General features: G+C 37.9%; 1 protein-coding gene across 3 annotated transcripts; it reads right to left on the bottom strand.

The window, feature by feature from the left end:
* Positions 1-315: 315 nt before the first annotated feature.
* Positions 316-21,025, bottom strand: MIX23 (mitochondrial matrix import factor 23). Of its 3 annotated transcripts, none has more exons than XM_074331022.2 (5): positions 20,915-21,025; positions 12,667-12,792; positions 8,344-8,490; positions 3,709-3,768; positions 316-612 (listed from the first exon to the last, which is right to left on the bottom strand). In XM_074331022.2, exons 2-5 carry the CDS (start codon positions 12,775-12,777, stop codon positions 562-564), a joined length of 369 nt encoding a protein of 122 aa, XP_074187123.1. In that variant the 5' UTR covers positions 12,778-12,792; positions 20,915-21,025; the 3' UTR covers positions 316-561. The 3 variants fall into 3 exon arrangements, with proteins under 3 accessions (XP_074187123.1, XP_019569592.1, XP_074187117.1); XM_019714033.3 differs by lacking the exon at positions 20,915-21,025 and adding an exon at positions 20,097-20,282; XM_074331016.2 differs by lacking the exon at positions 20,915-21,025 and adding an exon at positions 16,600-17,171.
* Positions 21,026-21,068: the final 43 nt, after the last annotated feature.

Here is a 21,068-nt window from a genome sequence, read left to right as displayed (position 1 = left end):
TTTCCTTTTCACTGTTTATGGACATACTGTCTAGGAAAAAAGTCCACCCAAAATTAGTTTGTGTGTGTGTGAAAAGACAAGGTACTAAGTTTCTTTGGACAGTATGCAGCCTATAACATCGCCCTTTTACTTAAGAGCAATAAACCCACAAAGAGAAAGGGATAAAAATCACTGGTGACCAAAAAAGATCCACGTTCATGCAAATAAATTTGTAAATATCAAAAAGGTACAATACAAATAAAATCAGATACTAAAATTGTGTTCAAATTCTCTTTAAAAAACTGTCTCAACTTGAAAAATAATCAAATATATACACTGAGTCAGAAAATTATTTTAATAGTTACAAAACATCTTTTTTTTACAGAATCAGTATAAAATAGCAGTTGATTTCTCCATAATTATCAGAATTATTTATACGTGAGGTCTTGGCTAAGTGGGGCTGAAATCAACAAAAGGTCTTGGACTGTTGGCTCAGAAATCATCCTAGGAAGCCCGCCTTGTTGATGTCTGTCATGCTTAGCACTTATGAGATGACCCGGTCCTTTTTTAAAAAGTATCTTTTTATTCCTTCTTTGGAGGCTTGAAGTGAATTCGGCAGCGTTCATTAAACACCTGAGATATTTAAACAGAAATGAGTCACTGAGTTATCCGTATAAGTCAGGCCTGGAATGAAATTAAATTTGTTGTGGTTCAGGAGGACGTATGTTTTTGTGCCATGTCAACAGTTTTAGGAAACAGAGGAGTTTCCTCACCAGTTCAAACTGACTCTAGGTGCTAAGAGTACAAAAAGCCTTGATATCCATTTATAAGGTAATTTTAATATTTTAACAACTTTAAATTCTTCTTTAAATTATTCAAGAAGAAAATCATCACAAGCTGGCTTATTTAGTAACTAACAGACACTTTAGTTCCATATTCTGGACATATTTTGGACAGTTAGACAAAAATATCTAAAATAAGTTTAAGACTAAGCTTTTTTCCCTCTTTCTTATAACACAAAGTGTATTTAGCTGTCTGTTGTGCTTTTCTAAATGAGTGCCAGATCCTTCTTCCAAGTAGGTATACTTGAAGGGAGACCAGTCTTTTGCTAAATTGTGTAAATTTATATAATGTTTTATTCTATTTCTTTTGCCTCTTAAAAATCTACACAAATTACATATCATAAATGTTAAAAGAATGCTCTACGACTGCCTGTCAATGTGGGACTGTGTTAAATAAAAATTTTGATACAGCCATTCAATGGCATATAATGCATGCGTAAAAAAGAATAAGGAAGCTCTTTATATTCTAATCTAAAAGATCTCCAAGATCTATTAAGAGGAAAAACTTCCATTTGTGTGACAAAAGGGAAGTGTGAGTGTGTGTGTGTGTGTACACATACATAAAATTAGAAAAAGTACAAATATCTAAAACCATATACCATCTTTTCAGAAGGAAGAGAAAGGAAGTGACTGAAAGAGAGGGATGAGAAGTAGAATTTTTACTGTATATCCTTTAATTTTAAAAAACTTTTATCGTGTCTAATAATTGAAGTGTTCAAACTATTTTTAAATATAAAAACCTAAAAGATTTGTTCTCAGAATTTACCCTTATACTTCATTAACATAAGGAACAAATCTTTTAAAGTTTAAAAAAAAAACCTACATTGGCCTTGGTGGCCTATTATAAAAATAAAAGCAAAATATACATAGGGAGCTTTTAAGGTACCAGTAGTATTCAATTTCTTAAGCTGGATGGTAAATATACGAATGCTGATTTTATTAACATTCTTTAAATTCTACATGTTACATACTCTTTGGCATGTAACTCTCACAGTTAAAAGAAAACATGTCGAAGTTATACAGACTCTTTCTGGCCCTTTCATCTTATAGTTCATCGCATGTCAGTTCCCAGCCCTGACATTCCTTGAAGTTCCTAATGCTCAGACCAGAGGACGCTTCAGATTAGTGGCCTTGACACACTGGTTGGTATGACATATACAATGTGGCCGAGCTTCTCCAAATCCTACTCCTAAATGACTTCCGAACAATTTTTGCTGGTCTATTGCACCACAGCTACATTTAATTTTTTTTTTTTATTTACTTTTTTATTTTTTTACTTTTTTTTCTTAAAACAAGTAGGGAACCTACAGAGTGGATGGAGTATACTTTCCACTCCATATAGGCTTCCTATGGAGTGGATGGAGTATACTTTCTTTAATATCAAATCTATAAATGCTTCACTCTTCCCATTACACTTTACATACATCAACCTCTGCACTGGATTTTTCAAACCAGTAATTCATTGTACTTCTCCGCCATCCCATGGCAAGAGTAAATATTATCTCTCCAAAGAATTTAAATGGGGCGGCCAGATGGCTCAGTTGGTTAGAGCACGAGCTCTGAACAACAGGGATGCCAGTTCGATTCCCACATGGGCCAGTGAGCTGCGCCCCCCACAACTAGATTGAAGACAATGAGCTGCCGCTGAGCTTATGAAGGGGCGGCTGGATGGCTCAGTTGGTTAGAGCAGCCAGTTAGAGCATGAGCTGTCAACAACAAGGTTGCCAGTTCAATTCCTTCATGGGATGCTGGGCTGTGCTCCCTGCAACTAAGATTGAAAACGGCGACTGGACTTGGAGCTGAGCTGCACCCTCCACAACTAGATTGAAAGACAATGACTTGGAGCTGATGGGCCCTGGAGAAACACACTGTTCCCCAATATTCCGCAATAAAGAAAAATAATAATTCAAAAAAAGAATTTAAATGGACAAATATTGCCAAAACCTTTCAAGTAGGAAACACCTTATCACATTGGTGGAAAGGGCAGAAATAGGAAACCTTGGCAAAGAAGATGGGATAAAGAAATGTGATAAAGCAAAAAAAAAAAAAAAAAAAAATCAATTTGTATTTTGCAATATATTCATGGCTCTGCAAATTGGTACATTTCAGTTTTTGGTTCAGTTAAGCTCTCTCTGGGTTTAAGCCCATTCCATTAGTTATTTTCTAAAGATAAAACAGAATTTTCAGTTAATTCGTTCAGATTTAATAGATTTTTGCCCTCTACAAATCTTTGAAGTTTTAGAGAGGAGTATATAGATTATACCTTTTCAGAAAACTAACATCAGAATTCTTTGATTTTTGATTACATGTAAAGTCCTGGAGCCTGGTCCCCCATGTAATTCCTAATCAAAATTATGCAGGTGGTCACAAGGAGCATGTGAATGTAGGAGCCATAAAAAGCCATATTATCAGATACCAACCAATACCTCTATGTAGAAAAAAGTTTCATGATCAGATGTTAGAAAACAAGCAACTACGAAGGGTAGCTAATTATATGAAAATTTATGGAAAGTAACTGGGCTTAGAAAGGCTAATTTTAACAAATAACCTCAGTGAAGGTTCTGAGTTAACAAGAGTAAAAACTCTAAATATTAAATATGCCCATAATTAGTATTAGGAAACATACAGAATGTCTCCAACTCTGTTGCCAGGAGAGGTTAGAGAATTCTAGCATCACTATGAAGCTAATGTTTATAAGATGCTCTATTTGGATGCTAACCATACCCTCCGCCCCCCAAAAAGTTAAACCCTCAGCTGCTTGTAAAGGAAGGATCTCCATTCTTCTTTAGAGCCCCAGTGCACTCCTTACTATGCCACCCCACCCCATTTCCCTTTGCTAGTTCAGTTTCCCTCCTAGTTCTTTCTGAAAACCAGTATTATCCTGTACCTTCCAGCTCCTGTCATTGACCACTTCTTCAACGTTCAGCTCTGACTGCATCCATTTCAACTGTAAGAAAGGAAAAACAAATTGAAGTAACAAAAAGTTAAATTAAAGAACTAAAACCAAACTTTACGATGTTTTCCCAACAAAACCAGCCATCCCTCCTGCATTCTTTGTTAACGGTATTACCTAGGCTAGATTTTAGAATTGTCTTTGACACAGCCCATTCTCCCCGTAGCTAATCAATTGTTAAATCTTATAAAGCCCATGGTTCTCAAGCTTGGCTGCATATTATAATCACCCCAAGAGCTTTTAAAAACCTCAAATGCCCAGGCAGTTCACAGAAGAAATAAAAAGGGCCAATAGACGTATTTTTAAAATGCATAATTTTATTCATGTATAAAGAAATGCAAATTAAGCCATAAGATAACAAAAATTTTTTAAATGACGTCTGATAAACCTAGTATTAGAGCATGAGAAAAGATACACTCATACACATTTTCAGTAGGAGTATAATTTGTTAGAACCTCTAAAAAGGGTATTTGGTAAGATTTACCAAAAATGTAAATTCACATGTCCTTCAACTCAGTAATTCCAGTTCTAGTTATTGATCCTATGATACAGATTTGCAAAGATAGCACAGAGGAATATAAAGGAAGGCAAGGAGGTAGAAACCTGATTTGGATTAAGAAAAAAGAATCAGGAAGAAAAACAGAAAGGAAGGAGAATATATAAGGCCCAAGTGATCTTGAAAGTCATGAGTTTTCCACATCTTGACCATAGAGCACCAGAGGTCTGAAGCTACACATGCTGACGTCTTTCTAATGTTCTTTATAACTGTCAATCTAATCATAGTATTAGCCAATTCCATTGTTCGGCCCAGATGGCATGGCCTATCACACTCCGACTCAGTCACCTCTGGTCAGAAAGACTTGAAAGGAAAGAAGCTAACAATTCCAGGAAGAGGGCTTGAAAATATTCAGAAAAAATTAAGAGGAAAAACATAAACGAGAGGCTGAGGCAGCCAAGAGGTTAAAACCAGGATGATTTCCTCAGGCCAAAGTCGAGACCCAGGCCAGGATATTTGGGGACAAAATGCCAGAGTGCTAGACAAGATCTGGGCCACCATGAGTTGGGGACCCAGGCCTAAGAGCCTGACCAACAGGAGTAAGCTCAAGCAGAGGTTTGAGAAACGTGCATGTAACACTAGTAAGACTGGAACTTGGTAGTGATCCAATGGCTCTTTGTAAACTCCCTTCCTAGACTCAGAATTGATGTCAGAGCGTATGTAGGCGGGTACGCAGGGCTGATACTGTGGAACAAGGAGAAGCATCGCATTTCTGATAACTGGTGCTGTTGTTGAGTAGCAACAGGCCTGAAGAAACCCACCTGCTTACACCATAGCAACCTCAGGTTCAGATTGTAATCAGCTAGATAAACCAGAAATCATTAAAGCATCACTGCTCTGTCAAAGCCTGGACTGACTGCCAAAGTAACAACTTCAAACAATATGCCACCAAGATAGTCTTCATAATTGCTCTCAAATATTTAAAGGGATATCACGTAGAAGTGGGTTGAGGCCTCTCCTCTAAAGCTCCAGAGGGAACCTTAAGGAGCAGTAATTACACGTTACAGGGAGGCAGGTTTTCATAATATGTAAGAAAACCTTTGAACAATTACAACTGTCCAAAAAAAGAATGCGCTGCCATAGAAGATGGAGAATCCCTTGTCCCCTTAAGTAGTGGCTAAATAAAACCCGTGGAAACCACTGGTTGGGGGATGTTGTGAAGATCAATGTAACAAATATGGAGTCCCAGAGACTCAAAAAACAAAGGAACTGCTACTTTGTATCAGCCAACATGCTACCTCTTATACACATTATATCATTTAACCCTCACCAAAAACAAATAAATAAATAAAAAGTTATTAAGTATTAACTCCATTTTACAAATTGGAAATCAGAAGTTTCAGAGCAATTAATTTACAAGGTTACAAAGCCAAGAAGTGGTAGATGAGAATTATTTCCTTAGAGCTATCTGCCTTTATAATTTATATTTTTTTCTATTCTTGAACACTGCACATATTACAATTTCAATACTACCAATATAATGCTACCTTTGAGATGGCTGTTTTGGGAGTTCTGGGTCTTAAGCAAGTAAACTTCCTCTCAAAGGCCACTAATAGGTGACAGCAGTCATATAGTTCCAGTATGGAATGTGCTTTTCGAGTTAAGAATTCAGGTGAAGAACAGGAGGCTTTTAGACTGATGTCTCTGTATGTAAAATAAAATATGCTCACTAAAGTAATCAGAATTTGAGTATCAGTCACAACTTAATGTAAAAACACTGACAGACTGCAGAATCAGAAGAGATGGGTTCAAGTCCCAGTTCTACTACTTACTAGTTTGTGACTTTGGGGGTGTCAGTGTCTCTGAGTCTCAGTTTCCTCACACAGAAAGTGAAGAGGTGGAGCTGGAACATATCTTAAGAACTGTCTCTTTCTAATTCCATAATCTTTATAGCAAATTTGAAAATAAAAAACAAAATTCAAGTTTCCTTATTTGCTTAAGAACTATTCATGGTTACCTTCTAGTCTGACACGGTGTCAGGCTAGAAAACGACCTTCCCTTATTCACTAACTGGTTTTTAAAACTCCTTGCACTGGTCATCCTGCTGATTCTTTCTGGGCCCTAAAGGCAGAAGGCAGAACTGAGGGCGGACCAAACTGTGTGACACAATCACTCTCAAACACTCAGTGGTTTTTGAACTTTGCTCTTCACTAATGAGTTACTTTGTTCTTTGTTTGACTTTATTTGCAAATAGGATTTTTCAGTTTCTGATTTAACAGTCCTGCTCTGCAGTTTCACTTGCCAATGCCTTCAAGAGTCTATTAAAATACAAAATCCAAAAATAACTAAATTATAACCAGTGTTACACAAGTTTTCTATAGGCCTTCATAAACACTGAGGGTAAAGTGAGATGGCCATTAGAAACTAAGTTCACTGTCTGAGGAACCCACCACTGCCTGGAGAGGGAGCAGGTGTGGACACAGGGCTGAAGCAGTCATCACGACCAGAGAGCAGTGAAGACAGTGGATGAATCCTGTATCCCGTGAGATATATGGCGTAGTGCGATGACGGGAAAGTGTACCCTCAGCCGTGTGCAGCTACAAGAACAAAGGCCTGAGAGAAACAACAAGGTTCCCTTTTCAAAGCTTGGCTGCATCTACTAAACAGAGGGCAAACTTCACAACTGTTCAGTATAAAAAAACATGATTCCATCTCACACTGTATTTCAGTCACCTGTCATGCAAGGATCAGTAAGTCACATACAGTGCCATCTTAAAATGCAGACATGATTTTGATAGTTGTACAGTGGTCATTTAAGAAAAAGCCTCTGTTCTTAAGAAATAACCAGCCAGAGGGGTACAATGTGCCCAACATGCTCTCAAAACAGTTCAGGAAAAAAAATGTGAATGTATGTGAAGGGAGGAGGGGGGAGACAGGGATAGAGGGAGGGAAAGGGGAGGGAGAAGGGAGGGCAAAGATAATGAATTGTAAAGCAGGTGGAGCAAAATGTAAACAATAGGTGAATATAGGTAAAGGGTACATGGCAGTTCCTTGTACTATTCTTGCAACCTTTCTGTAAGTTTGAAATTATATCAAAATAAAAAGTTACTCCTTAAGTGCCCACCTACCCGAAAGACAGCGATGCATTCCATATAATAAAATATGGTATACATACATTTCCATTATTTTCTTGACATGTCATATTTAAGGGCTATAAAGAAAAATTTCTGCTGCATTAACTATACTCTGAGGTCCAGGCCCTATCTACAATATAGCTGACTGGAAAATAAGGCTTCCTCTGACATATCATTCTGTGGACGCTTGCTGTTTTCTTAAAAGCGAAGGCTGCAGGGATGGGAGACGAAGTGGAAACAAAGGAGTGTTCAAAAAGAGCCAAAGACCCACAGCAACTTCTCCATAGAAGGGATATAAATTATATAATGAGGTTCTAGTGTATCTGGTTATATTAAACTGTACTGTTTTTATGGCTAAAGAGGGTTATATCCTGAAGTTAATTACTTGTATTATATTTCTATAGATTTCCATAGATAAAACCAGAGGTAAATATTTTCAAAATGTAAATATATTTCAAAAATGTTTCTTCTCAACTCAAACCTCAAAACATAGATACAGATGTGATTTCCCTAGGTTTTCTGATGTGGTGTTGGTCTGTATTAATCCTTTTATTTGGTTAGTACAAAAGTAATTGCAGCTTAAAAGGTTAAAAACAACTGCAAAAACCTCAATTACTTTTGCACCAACCTATTATCTTTAATGGCAGAATATATAAAGGAATCGAAATCAAATGTGATTACATGCTTCTTTTAGCTAAAGCTGCTACAATGCATATGCTCATGAAATGCACATTAATTTACCAGTTTGCCATTGGATATTTCCAAATGTAAAAGAAATAGAGTCCACTAAAAATGAAGTTTTAATCCCCTGGTCATTTTTTCTTTTTTAAAGTAAAGATCATACCTTACTCTAAGTTTTTCATATAAAAAACTGCCTTTATTTTGGAGGCAAAGTTTGGAAAGACTTAGTCTCAGAAATGCAAACCTTATTCAACTTACCTTTGTCTGTTCTTTTCTAAGTTGCTTTAATAACGTTAAATCGTCCAAATTCTTTTCTCTCTCTTCTCGGAGGTGTTTTACTACTGATGAAGTCTGAGCTATACAATTTTTTATGACTCTATCCCTACTGGCATGAGCCTCCATCAACTAAAAGAACAAACGAATGAAAAGAGAGGAGAAAAAAAAAGATCACACCAATTCATCACATTTTAGTGTTTTTTAAAAATCCTTATTTTTAGATTACAGAAATGTAATACTTTCTAAAACGATTTTTAAAAATAAAAACTGGAAGGAAGAGAAGGTTGTGTTCATCTGCTAAATCACCTAAAAACAGGTCAAAGGAAGCAGGTCCGCTGGTGGGAGGAAGGGGGTCAGGGCTGCCTTCAGGGCCCCGTTTCTCTGCCTGCATCCCCTCACCATCAGCGCGGGGCGCGGCATCTCAGTCTCCTTTTCCCTGTGGCCCCTAATACTAAATAATATGTAATCGCCACTTTAATTGATGGCACATAAATAACAGTGCGTCACCTCCAAGTAAAATGTAAGTGTTAACTTGTTCCATGTAATTGTTACATCAGTCCCTCTTCCCTCTGAAGAGAATAATAACCTAACACTATGCTAGTGACAGTTAGAACAGGGATAACCTAAGCACTACATATATACATATGTGTGTGTGTGTGTGTACACACACACACACACACACACACACACACACACACACACACACATATGATTAACTTAACCATTCTATGAGCATAAGGTATTTGAAATATATCTCTTAAATGATCATAATGGGATTCTGTGGTTGGGAACTAGTGGTCTAATTACACCAGGAAGGAAGAAACCTTTGCATTTCTAGAGTACAGTACTAAAAGTGTATTAATTATATGTTGTACCCATGTGAAGAGAAGGAAATTAAACTGCCTAATAGACATCAACCCCACCTATAGTAAATATCTCTAATATGCTAATTTTTCTCACTGTAACATTTAGTATTCATGAGGACAACCTCAAGGCCCATATTTCATTGGCTAATGTGCTGCTTCTTTACTTGTTTACTCCTTCAGGTATAATTACAGGAAATTAAAGGAGCCATTGAGGATAGGGAACTACACTTCCCAGAACAGAATTAGAAGAAAAGAACGATCTGCAGTTAGGAAGCTCTCCCTGTTGCTGTGTAAGACTGGCTAAATAATTAGCATTCCCAGGCTTGTTTCCTCTTTTGTAAAAGTATGGATTATGAGAAAATAATCGCTAATATCCTTCCCATCTCTAAAATTTAGAAGCAACATGACTTAAAACACTTATATATCAGATGGTATTTAATCACATTGGTATTTTGTTTAACTCCCCAGCAACTGGAAACATTAGCACCAACTAAAAGTCTATAAAAATATTCTCATTCTTTTATCTGCATTTTAAAATCAAATTCAAATTTTGTATATTTTCCTTTCAGTCTCTCACCACAAAGTTTCCTTCCTTGTTTGGGCTTTCCTCCATTTTTCCCCTCTTCCCCTTGGACCCTTTTCTTTGGCTACCCTTCTAGCTGCAGACCACCCTCCTACCTTCACCTGCTTACTTCTCCTTCAGATTAGCCCCCCGGGGAACCCACTCCATGTGAACAGAAATTACTGGGTAAATCATCTTTGACTCTGTATTATCAATTACTTTAGTCTGGTATTCATGAACATCCTTCCATAAAATTCAAAATTAAGAGCCATATGCAAGAGGAATATGCACTGCCTTCGGTGCATGTATGTCAAAGAAATGAGGACACTTGATAACTAGCAATAGGTTATGTGACATGAGCCTGCCAGAGAAAAATATAGTACTAAACCAGGCTTAGCTCATTAGTAATTTGGATGCTTGAGGAACTGGTCACATGAGAACTGTTTCTGACATAGGAAGTGTTTATCAAAGGAACTGAGGTAAAATTTATTAAGAAACTTGGTAAGGTACAAGGCAAAGCCTTTGGTTAGAGGAGAAAAATCCTGAATAAGCATATCATCACCATACTTCCTTTGATTTGGGGCAAGCAATTTTGAAATGAAGACACTGGGGTGAGGCAGGAGAATGATTCAAAACTAGTCAAAAAGGGGTATATCTAAGAACTTTCCAGTTTTATTTTACCAGTATTTTGAGAACTTCTTTTAGTCTAAAATTTTCACATTGTCTCTTAATCATTATTTTAAAACAATGCCAACAATTTACATAATTATAGTTTTTTTGGTGTTTCTCTTTCTAGAACAAAGATTGATTCTAAATAAACTAAAAATTAAATTCTATTTTCCTAAACATCATTTGTTTTTTTAGAACCCCAACAATGACCCTTGGTTTAATGATCTGTAAAATCAAACAGAATTATGTTTTTGTTATATCATTTTTTTGTTTTGAATCTTCTTCCAGAACTTCTGACAAAACAAAAAAATTCATAGGTTGAAGAGAATATGCTCTAATAAAGGGATCTCACTAAAACTATTTTATTTTTCCTAAGAGCATACTTTTAAGATTTGGAATTTCTACAATGAGCGCTTTCTAACAACTTTGCTGATATCATCTCCTATAAAGAAGCACGACCATTAGAGCGCAAACATTCCTTCATCAGCTATAGATAGAAGGGGCAGGGACTAAAGTAAGGCAGGATGACTTAAATATCTAAGCAGCTTAGATATTTCATAGAATCCCACTTCTTAACTGCGACAATATTTAAGGGAACTCAGTGGTACTTAGCAGAGACACTCTGATGAAGTCCTGATCTGGGCACAACACTACTTGATAGATAAATAATCTTTTGCATTGATGTTCACGTTGCTGGATCCCTCTAGGATACCAACAGGCAGAGGAAAATCCTAACACATACATAATAATAACCAAAGCAGAAAGGTTCCAAATTTAGTAGGCAAGGTTATCCTGGTTCAACAAAGGGATAATAAATAATAATAATAGCAGTTACTAATAACAGAAGCAGCAAGCGTTTATATGTAAAACATTTAGTACAGTAAGTACTTTATATTAACTCATTTATTCCTCTTAAAAACTCTATGAAGGAGGTATTATTAAGACACTATTTTACAAATAAGGAAGCTGAGGCAAAGAGGTTATGTAACATAACATGTTCAAGGTCACCCGTCTAGGAAGTAGCAGAGGTGGATTTTGATCTGGAATCTGTGTTGTTAATCACTACAATATAACCTCTAAATTAATTAAAAAAAAGACTGGATACAATTGAATAGATTATAGAGATTATATGAGTAGTGAAGATCACTAAACTGATTATAAATTTTTAGTTCTTTAGACAGAGCTACCCAAAGAAACTAAGTGAACTGTCAAACAAGCTCATAATAAATTAGGACGTGGTTCCATGCTCCACTTCCAATACTGGTTTCTACTCATTAAAGCCCACAAACCTGCAATTCTCAAGGCACAAGAATTAAAATAACACACTTTCCATTCAGTAAAATAACATACTTTCATATAAAAGCAGAACAAATATCAGCAGTTAATTCTTTAAATTTAATTGATATGAATAAGCTTATCCAAAAATGATTTTTTTTTATAACCGAGAAATGGACTTTAGGTTTTAAGTAATACCTTCTTTTCAAGAGAACGAATCCAAATAGTAATATTGCAGTAGAGCCTAAAAAAGCAAATGCCATTTGAATTTCAGCTTCCAAGTTAATGAATAAATGTAAATGAACTAAAAAAAATACTTAGCTACCTCATTATTACCTTCTGCTTTTGGAAATTAGACAGAGAAATAAAGGGAATCTTTAAGAGTCAATGAAAAAAAGCCTCAGGAAAGGACAATTTATCTGTTACTTTCCTTCTCTCCCAACCACCAAACACTTTTATTCCTTTTCCTGATGAGTGAGGGGAAAAAAGAAGACATACTAGAAGGCATGAAGGATTTTAATTCTTCTTACATCAGCTGTCTGGCTTCTTAGGACTGACTCATTCAAAGCCCTCGTTCTAGTTTCACTGTTTTCCTTGATTGTTTTGTTCTCTCCTTCATTCCTTTGTTCATAAAGTTTCCTTAAGTTAAAGGCTGCCCACGAGGGGGCCAAAAAATGACCACTCCCATTCCTTAGAACCATTTCTTCACAGACTTATACATAAAATCACACATTTCTTTAGTTTGTAGAAACTAGATCAAAACTTACACTCTCAGATATAGGCAAGAAAAAACATGAAGATACCATTCTTTTATCCAGTTTAATTATACATATATCACCTGAGTTATTTTGCCTGCAAATAAAGGGATAAAAGAAGCACAAAAGAGAAAAAAAAAAAAGAAGCACAAAAGAAAGACTCAAGAGATACACTTACAGACTCATAAAGTTGTTTACAGGTTTGGCTGGCATCAATTTTCCCTGCAAAGGAAGCTGTTGGAACCGTAGTGTTTAATTCATGTACTATTCTGTCATCAATCGTCCTCATCACCTTGAGTAATTCCTATATATATTTAAAATAAAAGAATAATAACCAGAATGAAAAGTTAAGTGATAAAAAAAGAAACATTTAAACCAAAACATTAAGCTCTTGGGTATTTCACAACTCTGTAAGTTAGGAGTGGGGAAACCATGCCAAATATAGTGCAACCAAAGAAAAATCTTTATTACAAGAATTATGTAATAGTAATTCTAACAATGGATACCAGCTCTGTTTCCTTGGCTGAGACATGAACATCTTTTTTTTGTAATTTTATATATATATATATACATACATATATATATATACACACACACATATATACATACATACACATATATATAGACATATATATACACACACATATACATATATATGTATATATGTATACATATTTCATGTGTATACACAGATAGTTTTCTCTCTTGGATCAAATGTGATCATCTTAATGGCCAACTATGTTGAATGTTACTAAGAAGTTAAGAAAGATATACACAGAAATTAACTTTTAGACTCGGCAGGATGGCAATCACAGGCGACCTGGACAAGAGTCATCTAAGTATAGTGTTTAATGGACTGAAAAGTTAATATGGCTTAATTACAGATAACAGACAAAAAATGGTGTAATATAAGGCCCAAACATTATAGGTCACATTATAGGATTTTAGCCTTTTTCCTGGGAGCAGTGGAGAAGTGTTTAAGTACAGTGGGGCTACATGATCAGGTTTGTGTCCTGAAATGATTGTTTAGGTTAAAGTATTAAAGAGTAGAAAATGGGTAGTAGAGCACAAGAGTAGATACAGTTTTGAGTTTGATCAGTAGCTCCATAGTCAAATTCCTCTCCAATAAAACAATTTGGACAAACTGTTAAGTTCCTTATACAGCAATGGGAATTCACCTGCATTTACTAGGTGAATCAATTTCAGTGTTACCAGTGGAACTTATAAATGTGGATTATCAAATATATCAATTCTTCTCTGTGTGCTAGAGAATTATCAATAAATGATCTAGAGCTTGGCTTTTGTGTAGCCACATGAAGTTCTTTTAATTAAAATTAAAATTTAGTTCCTCAGTTGCACCAGCCACATTTCTAGTGCTCAAGAGCCACACGTGGCCAGTGGCTACCCTATTGGACAGCACAGATTTCCACCATCCCAGAAAGTTCTATTGAGCAGTGCTGAATTCAAGAAAATATGAGTCTCTAAACTAGGAATTCACTTGTCCAGGGATTGTCAAGAACTATAAGCTATTCTTAAATGTCACAGAAAAGGTACTAGAAAAGCTCAAGATAAGGAAAGAAGAGGATAAGATGCAGGAAGGAGTTTCTTTTAAAATTGGAAAGGGAGCAGGAAAAGAACTATAAACCCCCTCACTAAGTACACATTTCTTTACAATGGAAAAAGCGCCAGAGCTCTTAAGGCAACTCCAACAGGTCTAGAAAAGAGCCTGGCTGGTCCTCACAGACTGACAGCATTTGGAAGATTAATTTAAATGCAGGCGCAAAAGAGCTGCTGTTAAATAGTGTCTCATTCATAAGGAATTACTATCGGCCTGATCCCTAGCCCCAAAGGCATAACCTGTCTCTCACAAATTCACCAAGAAAATATATAGAAGATGCCCCTGAGCAGATCATACACAACAAATGGCAACATAAGTCTACAGAGATAACAGAAGACACACGCTTCAGTAGCTCACTGAAGGCTACATCTCTGTGTAGGACCCGGAACGCTAATCATCTTCTAAATGTCACAGCACAGCAAAAGAGAACTCTGCAAATTTTGTCGTGCTTCCAGCTTCTCCTACCTTGCATCTTCCTCAAAACAAGAGATTCTGACATATCATGAATATCTCATTTTAGGCTGACCTTTTACAATTATTTAGGTACTTATCCTGGAATTGCATTTTGTCTTACCTATAATTGTGGGGTGAAAATCTCATCCTCTTGGAAGGCAATTTCAGTACTGAGGCAGTGCTCACATTTAGTAGTAGGGAGCAGTAGAGAAAAATTTTTATTGCCCCTACAATTATATTATAGTCTATTCCTAAGGTTAATCCTCAGGTAAATTCCTTTTACTATTTCGGGCAGTTTTTAGGGTAGATGGGGGGAGTGGGCTGGGAAAAGGTCTATCACAGGACAGTAAAATACAAATGTACTCCAAAAACTAACCTGGAATTTAACCTTTCCTCTCCTCACCCTCTGCCTGAAGATACCCAGTAGATCCCATGATGCTCTTTTTAGACAGACCTGGTTCCTCAAACCTAGTTTTTGTAGCAGTGCTTACACTGTGTTCCCCACAAGCCAGAGACACAGATTTGCCTGCAACTGCAAGAGTCTTCTGACACCCAGTACCCTCAAGCACAAGGACAGAGAGCAGCTGGGCATCTTGCAAAAGGAACCATCTCTGATGCTAGAAAATAGTTTATTTAGTCTGTACCTAATTACCATATACCTCAAAATCAACTGTGTATAAATGAATAAATATTCCTAACAGAAATACCAAGACTTAAACATTCTGGGAAGGAATACTTAGTTGATTTTGTTCAGGTGATATATGAAATGGATCTCAGACAGGGTCAGGAAGAAGGGATTTCAGGGTAGCCACAAGTAATAAAAAAACATGGAAATAACAAAGAACATAATGTGTTCAGAGAACAGTAGGCCTACATGGTGGGACAACAAAGATCAAAAGTACGTTGGAGGAGGGGGAGAGAAACACGCATGAATAAGAGCAGTGGTTAAGAGATATAACTAGCGAGGCACTTTGGGATTGTACGACATGTTAAGTAGTTTAGATCTAGTCATGTAAGCATACAATTAGATGCATGGTTCAGATTCTAAAATTTAGAAGCTTAGCAGTACAAAGCCACAATGTTATGGAGATTGGACTGAAGGGGCAGGGGTATATATTAGAAAAAGGAATGACTGAAAATAAGGAGACCTATCACTAAGCTAGTTGCAAAAATGACAGAGCCTGAACAAAGACGGTGGTAGAAGTGATGAATCCTCCCTAAAGCCCCTATTTGATCATCTCATCCTCTCTGCTCAAAAATGACTCCCGGGACGGCCTAGTGGCTCAGGCGGTTAGAGCTCCGTGCTCCTAACTCCAAAGGCTGCCAGTTCGATTCCCACATGGGCTAGTGGGCTCTCAACCACAAGGTTGCCAGTTCAATTCCTCGAGTCCCGCAAGGGACGGTGGGCTCCGCTCCCTGCATCTAAGATTGAACACAGCACCTTGAGCTGAGCTGCCTCCCGGATGGCTCAGTTGGTTGGAGCGCATCCTCTCAACCACAAGGTTGCCGGTTCGACTCCCTCAAGGGATGGTGGGCTGTGCCCCCTGCAACTAGCAACGGCAACTGGACCTGGAGCTGAGCAGTGCCCTCTACAACTAAGACTGAAAGGACAACAACTTGAAGCTGAACGGCACCCTCCACAACTAAGATTGAAAGGACAACTTGACTTGGAAAAAAGGCCTGGAAGTGCACACTGTTCCCCAGTAAAGTCCTGTTCCCCTTCCCCCGGCAAAAAAAAAAAATGACTCCCTAACCTCACACTTGGCATCCAAGGCCTCCACAATCTGGTTCCAATCTTTTATGTAATCTCAGTGTGCCCCTGAGCAAACCCTGAATTCCAGCAATACTGATTAGCTATTTCCGCCAAATACATAAAAGTTTCTGCCTTATGTACTATTTTTTCTACTTACAAATACTCTTGATCTTGTCCACCTAAGGCCCATCTCAATTACCATTTCTTGATTTATTTCTCTGAACTGTTATAGTATTTTATTCATATATATTCTCAATATTTTCTATATGTTTTATGTCTCTACTTACATTAAGTTCCTTGTTTGATATCCAGTCCACTGGGTCTTCCCAAGTGCCTGGAACCTAGCAGTATCTGTTATGGACTGCACTGTGTCCTTGTAAAATGCCTGTGTGTCTGTATTTGGAAATAGGGCCTCTAGGGAGATAATTAAGGTTAAATGAGGTCGATGGACAGGGTCCTAATCCCACAGGACTGGTGTCCTTGTAAGAGGAAGAGACACCAGAGATCTCTCTCCACATGCATAAAGCAGCCATGTGGGGACACCGTGAGAAGGCAGCAATCTGTAAACCAGGAAGAGAGGCTCACCAGAAACCAACCCTGACAGGACCTTGATCTTGGACTTCTAGCTTCCAGAACCGTGAAAAAATAAATTTCTGTTGTTTAAGCCACCCAGCTGTGGTATTGTTATGGCAGCCCCACCAGACTAATACAATATCCAATAAATTCTTGCTGAATGTTAAAATGTTCAATTTTAAACATTATTGTCTGTGTTTTATTTCATTTTGGAAATAGGGTATTTTCCAGGCATGCTAAGTATGACTTTTATAATAGAAAAATAAGTGTAAAAATTTAAAACACTTTAAAAACTATTAAATTTTGGGCCGGCCCGGTGGCTCAGGGGGTTAGAGCTCCGTGCTCCTAACTCCGAAGGCTGCTGGTTTGATTCCCACATGGGCCAGTGGGCTCTCAACCACAAGGTTGCCAGTTCAATCCCTCAAGTCCCACAAGGGATGGTGGGCTCTGCCCCCTGCAACTAAGATTGAACACGGCACCTTGAGCTGAGCTGCCGCTGAGCTCCTGGATGGCTCAGTTGGTTGGAGCGTGTCCTCTCAACCACAAGGTTGCCGGTTCGACTCCCGCAAGGGATGGTGGGCTTTGCCCCCTGCAACTAGCAACGGCAACTGGACCTGGAGCTGAGCTGCACCCTCCACAATTAAGACTGAAAAGAACAATAACTTGAAACTGAACAGAACCCTCCACAACTAAGATTGAAAGGACAACAACTTGACTTGGAGAAAAGTCCTGGAAGTGCACACTGTTCCCCAATAAAGTCCTGTTCCTCTTCCCCAATAAAATCTTAAAAAAAAAAAAAAAAAAATTTGAATTTTAAAACATGCACCTGCGTAGAAAAAAATCAGAACACTAGTTGCCAGAGGGGAGGAGTAAGGATGGGGCAGGGACCAACTGGGAAGGGGCATGAGGAGACTTTCAGAGATGACATTATTCTCTCTGTTGATAGAGGTTTGCACTACAGGTATACGTAAATATCAAAACTCATTGAACCGTACACTTAAGATTTGTGTATTTCACTAATGCAAATTTTACAGAAACAAACAAATATTTGACTCTAGTTAATAATATACATGTTGAAAGACATGTTTAGGAATGAAGTATATTGATGTTTGCAACCTACTTTGACATGCCATCAAAAAAAATTAAAAGGTAGACTGTGGATGGAGATGATATGTGATAGAGTAAATACAGCAAATCACTAATTATAGAATCTAGATGGTGGGTACATGAGTGTTCATACAATTTTTCAACTTTTCTGTAGCGTTTGAATATTTTCATAATGAAATTCTGAAATACGTCTAACCTTTATAATAAAAAAATATATGACTTCTTGTTTCTCTTCCACAGTATTCAGTGAAGTGCTTTTCACATTTAGGGTACTTACACAGAAAATATAATGGTTTCATAGCTTAAAAAAATTTAAGCTTTGCTTAATAATTTTTGAGTATGCCAGTTAACCATGTTTTACAATTTTACCAAATTCATCTAAATCTAAATGTTATACTAAAATCTTAGTTTTACAGCAACATCTCTTATATTCTTATGTGCCTCTGAGGCAAGAGAGACAAATGTTATTCTCATTTACAAGGTGAAATGATGTGCCAAAGCCAGCTCTGGAAAACCAGATCTTCTGACTTTTAACCCAGAATACTCTCCATTATAAATGAAGTTCTATTTGGAAAAGTCCTAGAGAAAGAATCTAAAAAACTTCCCTCACGTGTCACTAATGAGACTTATTTTATGATCTTTGTATTTATGTTATCTTTGTGAACGGTTCTGCAAGACGGCTTAGCTTTTGCCCACTTATTTTATCTGACCTTCCAAAAGAAAAATCAGTGTTCTTTAAGTACTGCTGGATGTTTTAACAGGAAAAAGAGATCCTTAAAATTCGGCTTTAGAGATTCAAATTATAGAAATGGAAACAGTTTTACGTGTTACTTAACATAACCTTATTTCACAGATTCAAAAGTTAATTCCCAAAGGGGTTAAGTGATTAGCTCAAGGTCCCAAAGCTGTTAATGGCAGCAGTACTAGATCCAGAAAATCTAACTCCCTCTTTTTATGATAAACCTTAAAGCCATCATTGTTCAATTATCTGAGTTTATTAACTCAAATTAAATCATAGTACTAATGTGGCAAGACCAAGGCCACGAAGCGGCCAGGTAACCTTAAATATTCCATATACTTTAGAATTCAACAGTCTTTTTATCCTATTTAAGATTATTATTTGTATTTGTTGGGCACTTTGATCACAATTGAAGTCAGGTGGTGTGCTGAGCTAGTCTGAGAAGTAGCTTAAGTGGTGAGGAGGGTGCAAATAATGACCCCACATAAACTTCTTTGGCCAAATGACGTTTGTCAAAGAATTTAGTCTGTTGAGGTTACCTTCAAGAATACCACTCCCTACAAAGGCTCAAGGCACAAAGCTTACTATAGATAGGTCAATGACACGTGAAATGATTTTTCAGTCTCATTAGTTAAAAATACATTTGTAAGGTCATGATTTTTTTAATTCAACTCTATCTAGACAGCAACACATTGATGCTTACAATGGAACATACAACTTTCACAGCAACTTGGTCAAAATCCAGACCCTGTTCTTTAATTCATGGGTTAACATTTAACCCTAGACTTCTGGTGTTTGAATATATAAAAGATACCAGCCTTTTTCTTAAATGTTACATTTTCTCTAATGGTTACTAAGGCAGCAGCGCGGGCGCTGGTACTAGAATTAATCTCCCCTCCAAGACTCCAAACGTCTGCCCCATCAAAATAGTAAAATTTGTACAGGGTTATTTTGTTTTATCAAGCAAATAAGCTCTCCTTTACTTTTTTCTCTCCACAAATGCTCAAGTTAAAATAGGAGGGGAATGGCAAGGGCTAGGAACTGAGTTCGGGGGATAGCTAAAGAATTGTTAACAATCCCCACCAACCGGGCCGAGTTCGTCTTCACTACCGCGCAACCACCCGGAGTTTCCCTTGCGGTTACTCAAGGCCTGGGCGGCACAGAGAGAACCATGACCCCCACGGAGCAGCCTGGCTCCCTAAGGCCAACCCCGCGCCCCCCATGACCTCCAATGGCTGGAAAAAGAAACCTTGCACTGCCCGTTTCTTCTACAACTGGTCCGCACTCCCTCCTAGGCCAGAGGGGGGAACAGGGTCCAGGGACAAAAGGAAGAACACGCCTGCCCCATGAGAAAAACCCCATCACCTGGAACTCAGCGAACTCCTCACAGTTCACACCGCCACTGGGCGCCGCCATATTGGACAAACGCGAGGGCCCCGTCGCGAGCCAATCACGGTGAAGCAAAGGCGTCCGCGGCGCCGCCTGACAAAAGATATTTCTAGAGACTTATCCGCGAGACAACTGAGAACTGGGATTGTCTTTTCGGTGGTCCTCGTTCACTTTGAAACTTGTATCCCTGCTGTCTTCTTTTCCCATCCTTACGCCTTTCACATGTCTTCCTGGAACCGACCCATATGCATGGATCGAAGAATGTCAGAATTTGAATGGATCATTTTACACTAATCCCATCTTCTTATAGAAAGAATGTCCTCTTTGTACCAACTAGGTCGTACGAGGAGGAAACCTAGAGTAGAAGTGGTTTTCCTTAACCCTCCCACTCCATTATCTACCTCTCGGCTCTTGAGCAGAGGGGCCTTTGCTCCTTAAGAATTTGGGACCACTAAGAAATAGCAAGAAAATACATTTCTGGCAGTGTGGGTGGATAAGGGTTGAATAAAGTGTTTAGGTGTGGAAATAATGTTTGGTGTTACAAAACTAGGTAAATAGAAAACAATAGGAAATATACATGCTAACTTCTCAGCCTGAGAGATACTCCCAAAGCCCACAGGGATTGGGGCACTAGGCCCCAGTTATGCGTTTCTGATAAAGGCATGAAAACACTGGAAGAACAGTGTACTGAAATACTGATTTAACTACTATATCTAGGCCGTGTGATTTCGGGAGTCTGCAGTTCATAAAGTTTGCAATGACCATATCACTTTCCTTCCATTTTAAACGGGTACCTTCGTAGACGCAAATAATTATATTCCAACGGCCCATTTATAACCAGACTCCAAAACGGCACTTTTAAGGACGTATCCAGAACGCTGCGCCGGACAGGACCGGGCAGGACCACACCGCCCGCATATTCTGCACGAGACGCACGTCCCACACGCC

This window comes from Rhinolophus sinicus, chromosome 17, assembly GCF_057876585.1.
Source record: "Rhinolophus sinicus isolate RSI-liver-muscle chromosome 17, RSI-T2T, whole genome shotgun sequence".
Classification (NCBI taxonomy): Eukaryota; Metazoa; Chordata; class Mammalia; order Chiroptera; family Rhinolophidae; genus Rhinolophus; species Rhinolophus sinicus.
The sequence above is the reverse complement of the archived record's forward strand: the minus strand, read 5'-3'. Positions and strand labels throughout refer to the sequence as shown.

Excerpts from the sequence above, each read along its gene's own strand:
- MIX23 (XM_019714033.3), bottom strand. The coding sequence starts at position 20,147 with ATGGCGGCGCCCAGTGGCGGTGTGAACTGTGAGGAGTTCGCTGAGTTC. Across the intron at positions 12,793-20,096 it reads AGGAGTTCGCTGAGTTCCAG|GAATTACTCAAGGTGATGAG; the intron begins GTGATGGGGTTT and ends AAATATATATAG. Across the intron at positions 613-3,708 it reads TCAATGACAGGAGCTGGAAG|GTGTTTAATGAACGCTGCCG; the intron begins GTACAGGATAAT and ends TAAATATCTCAG.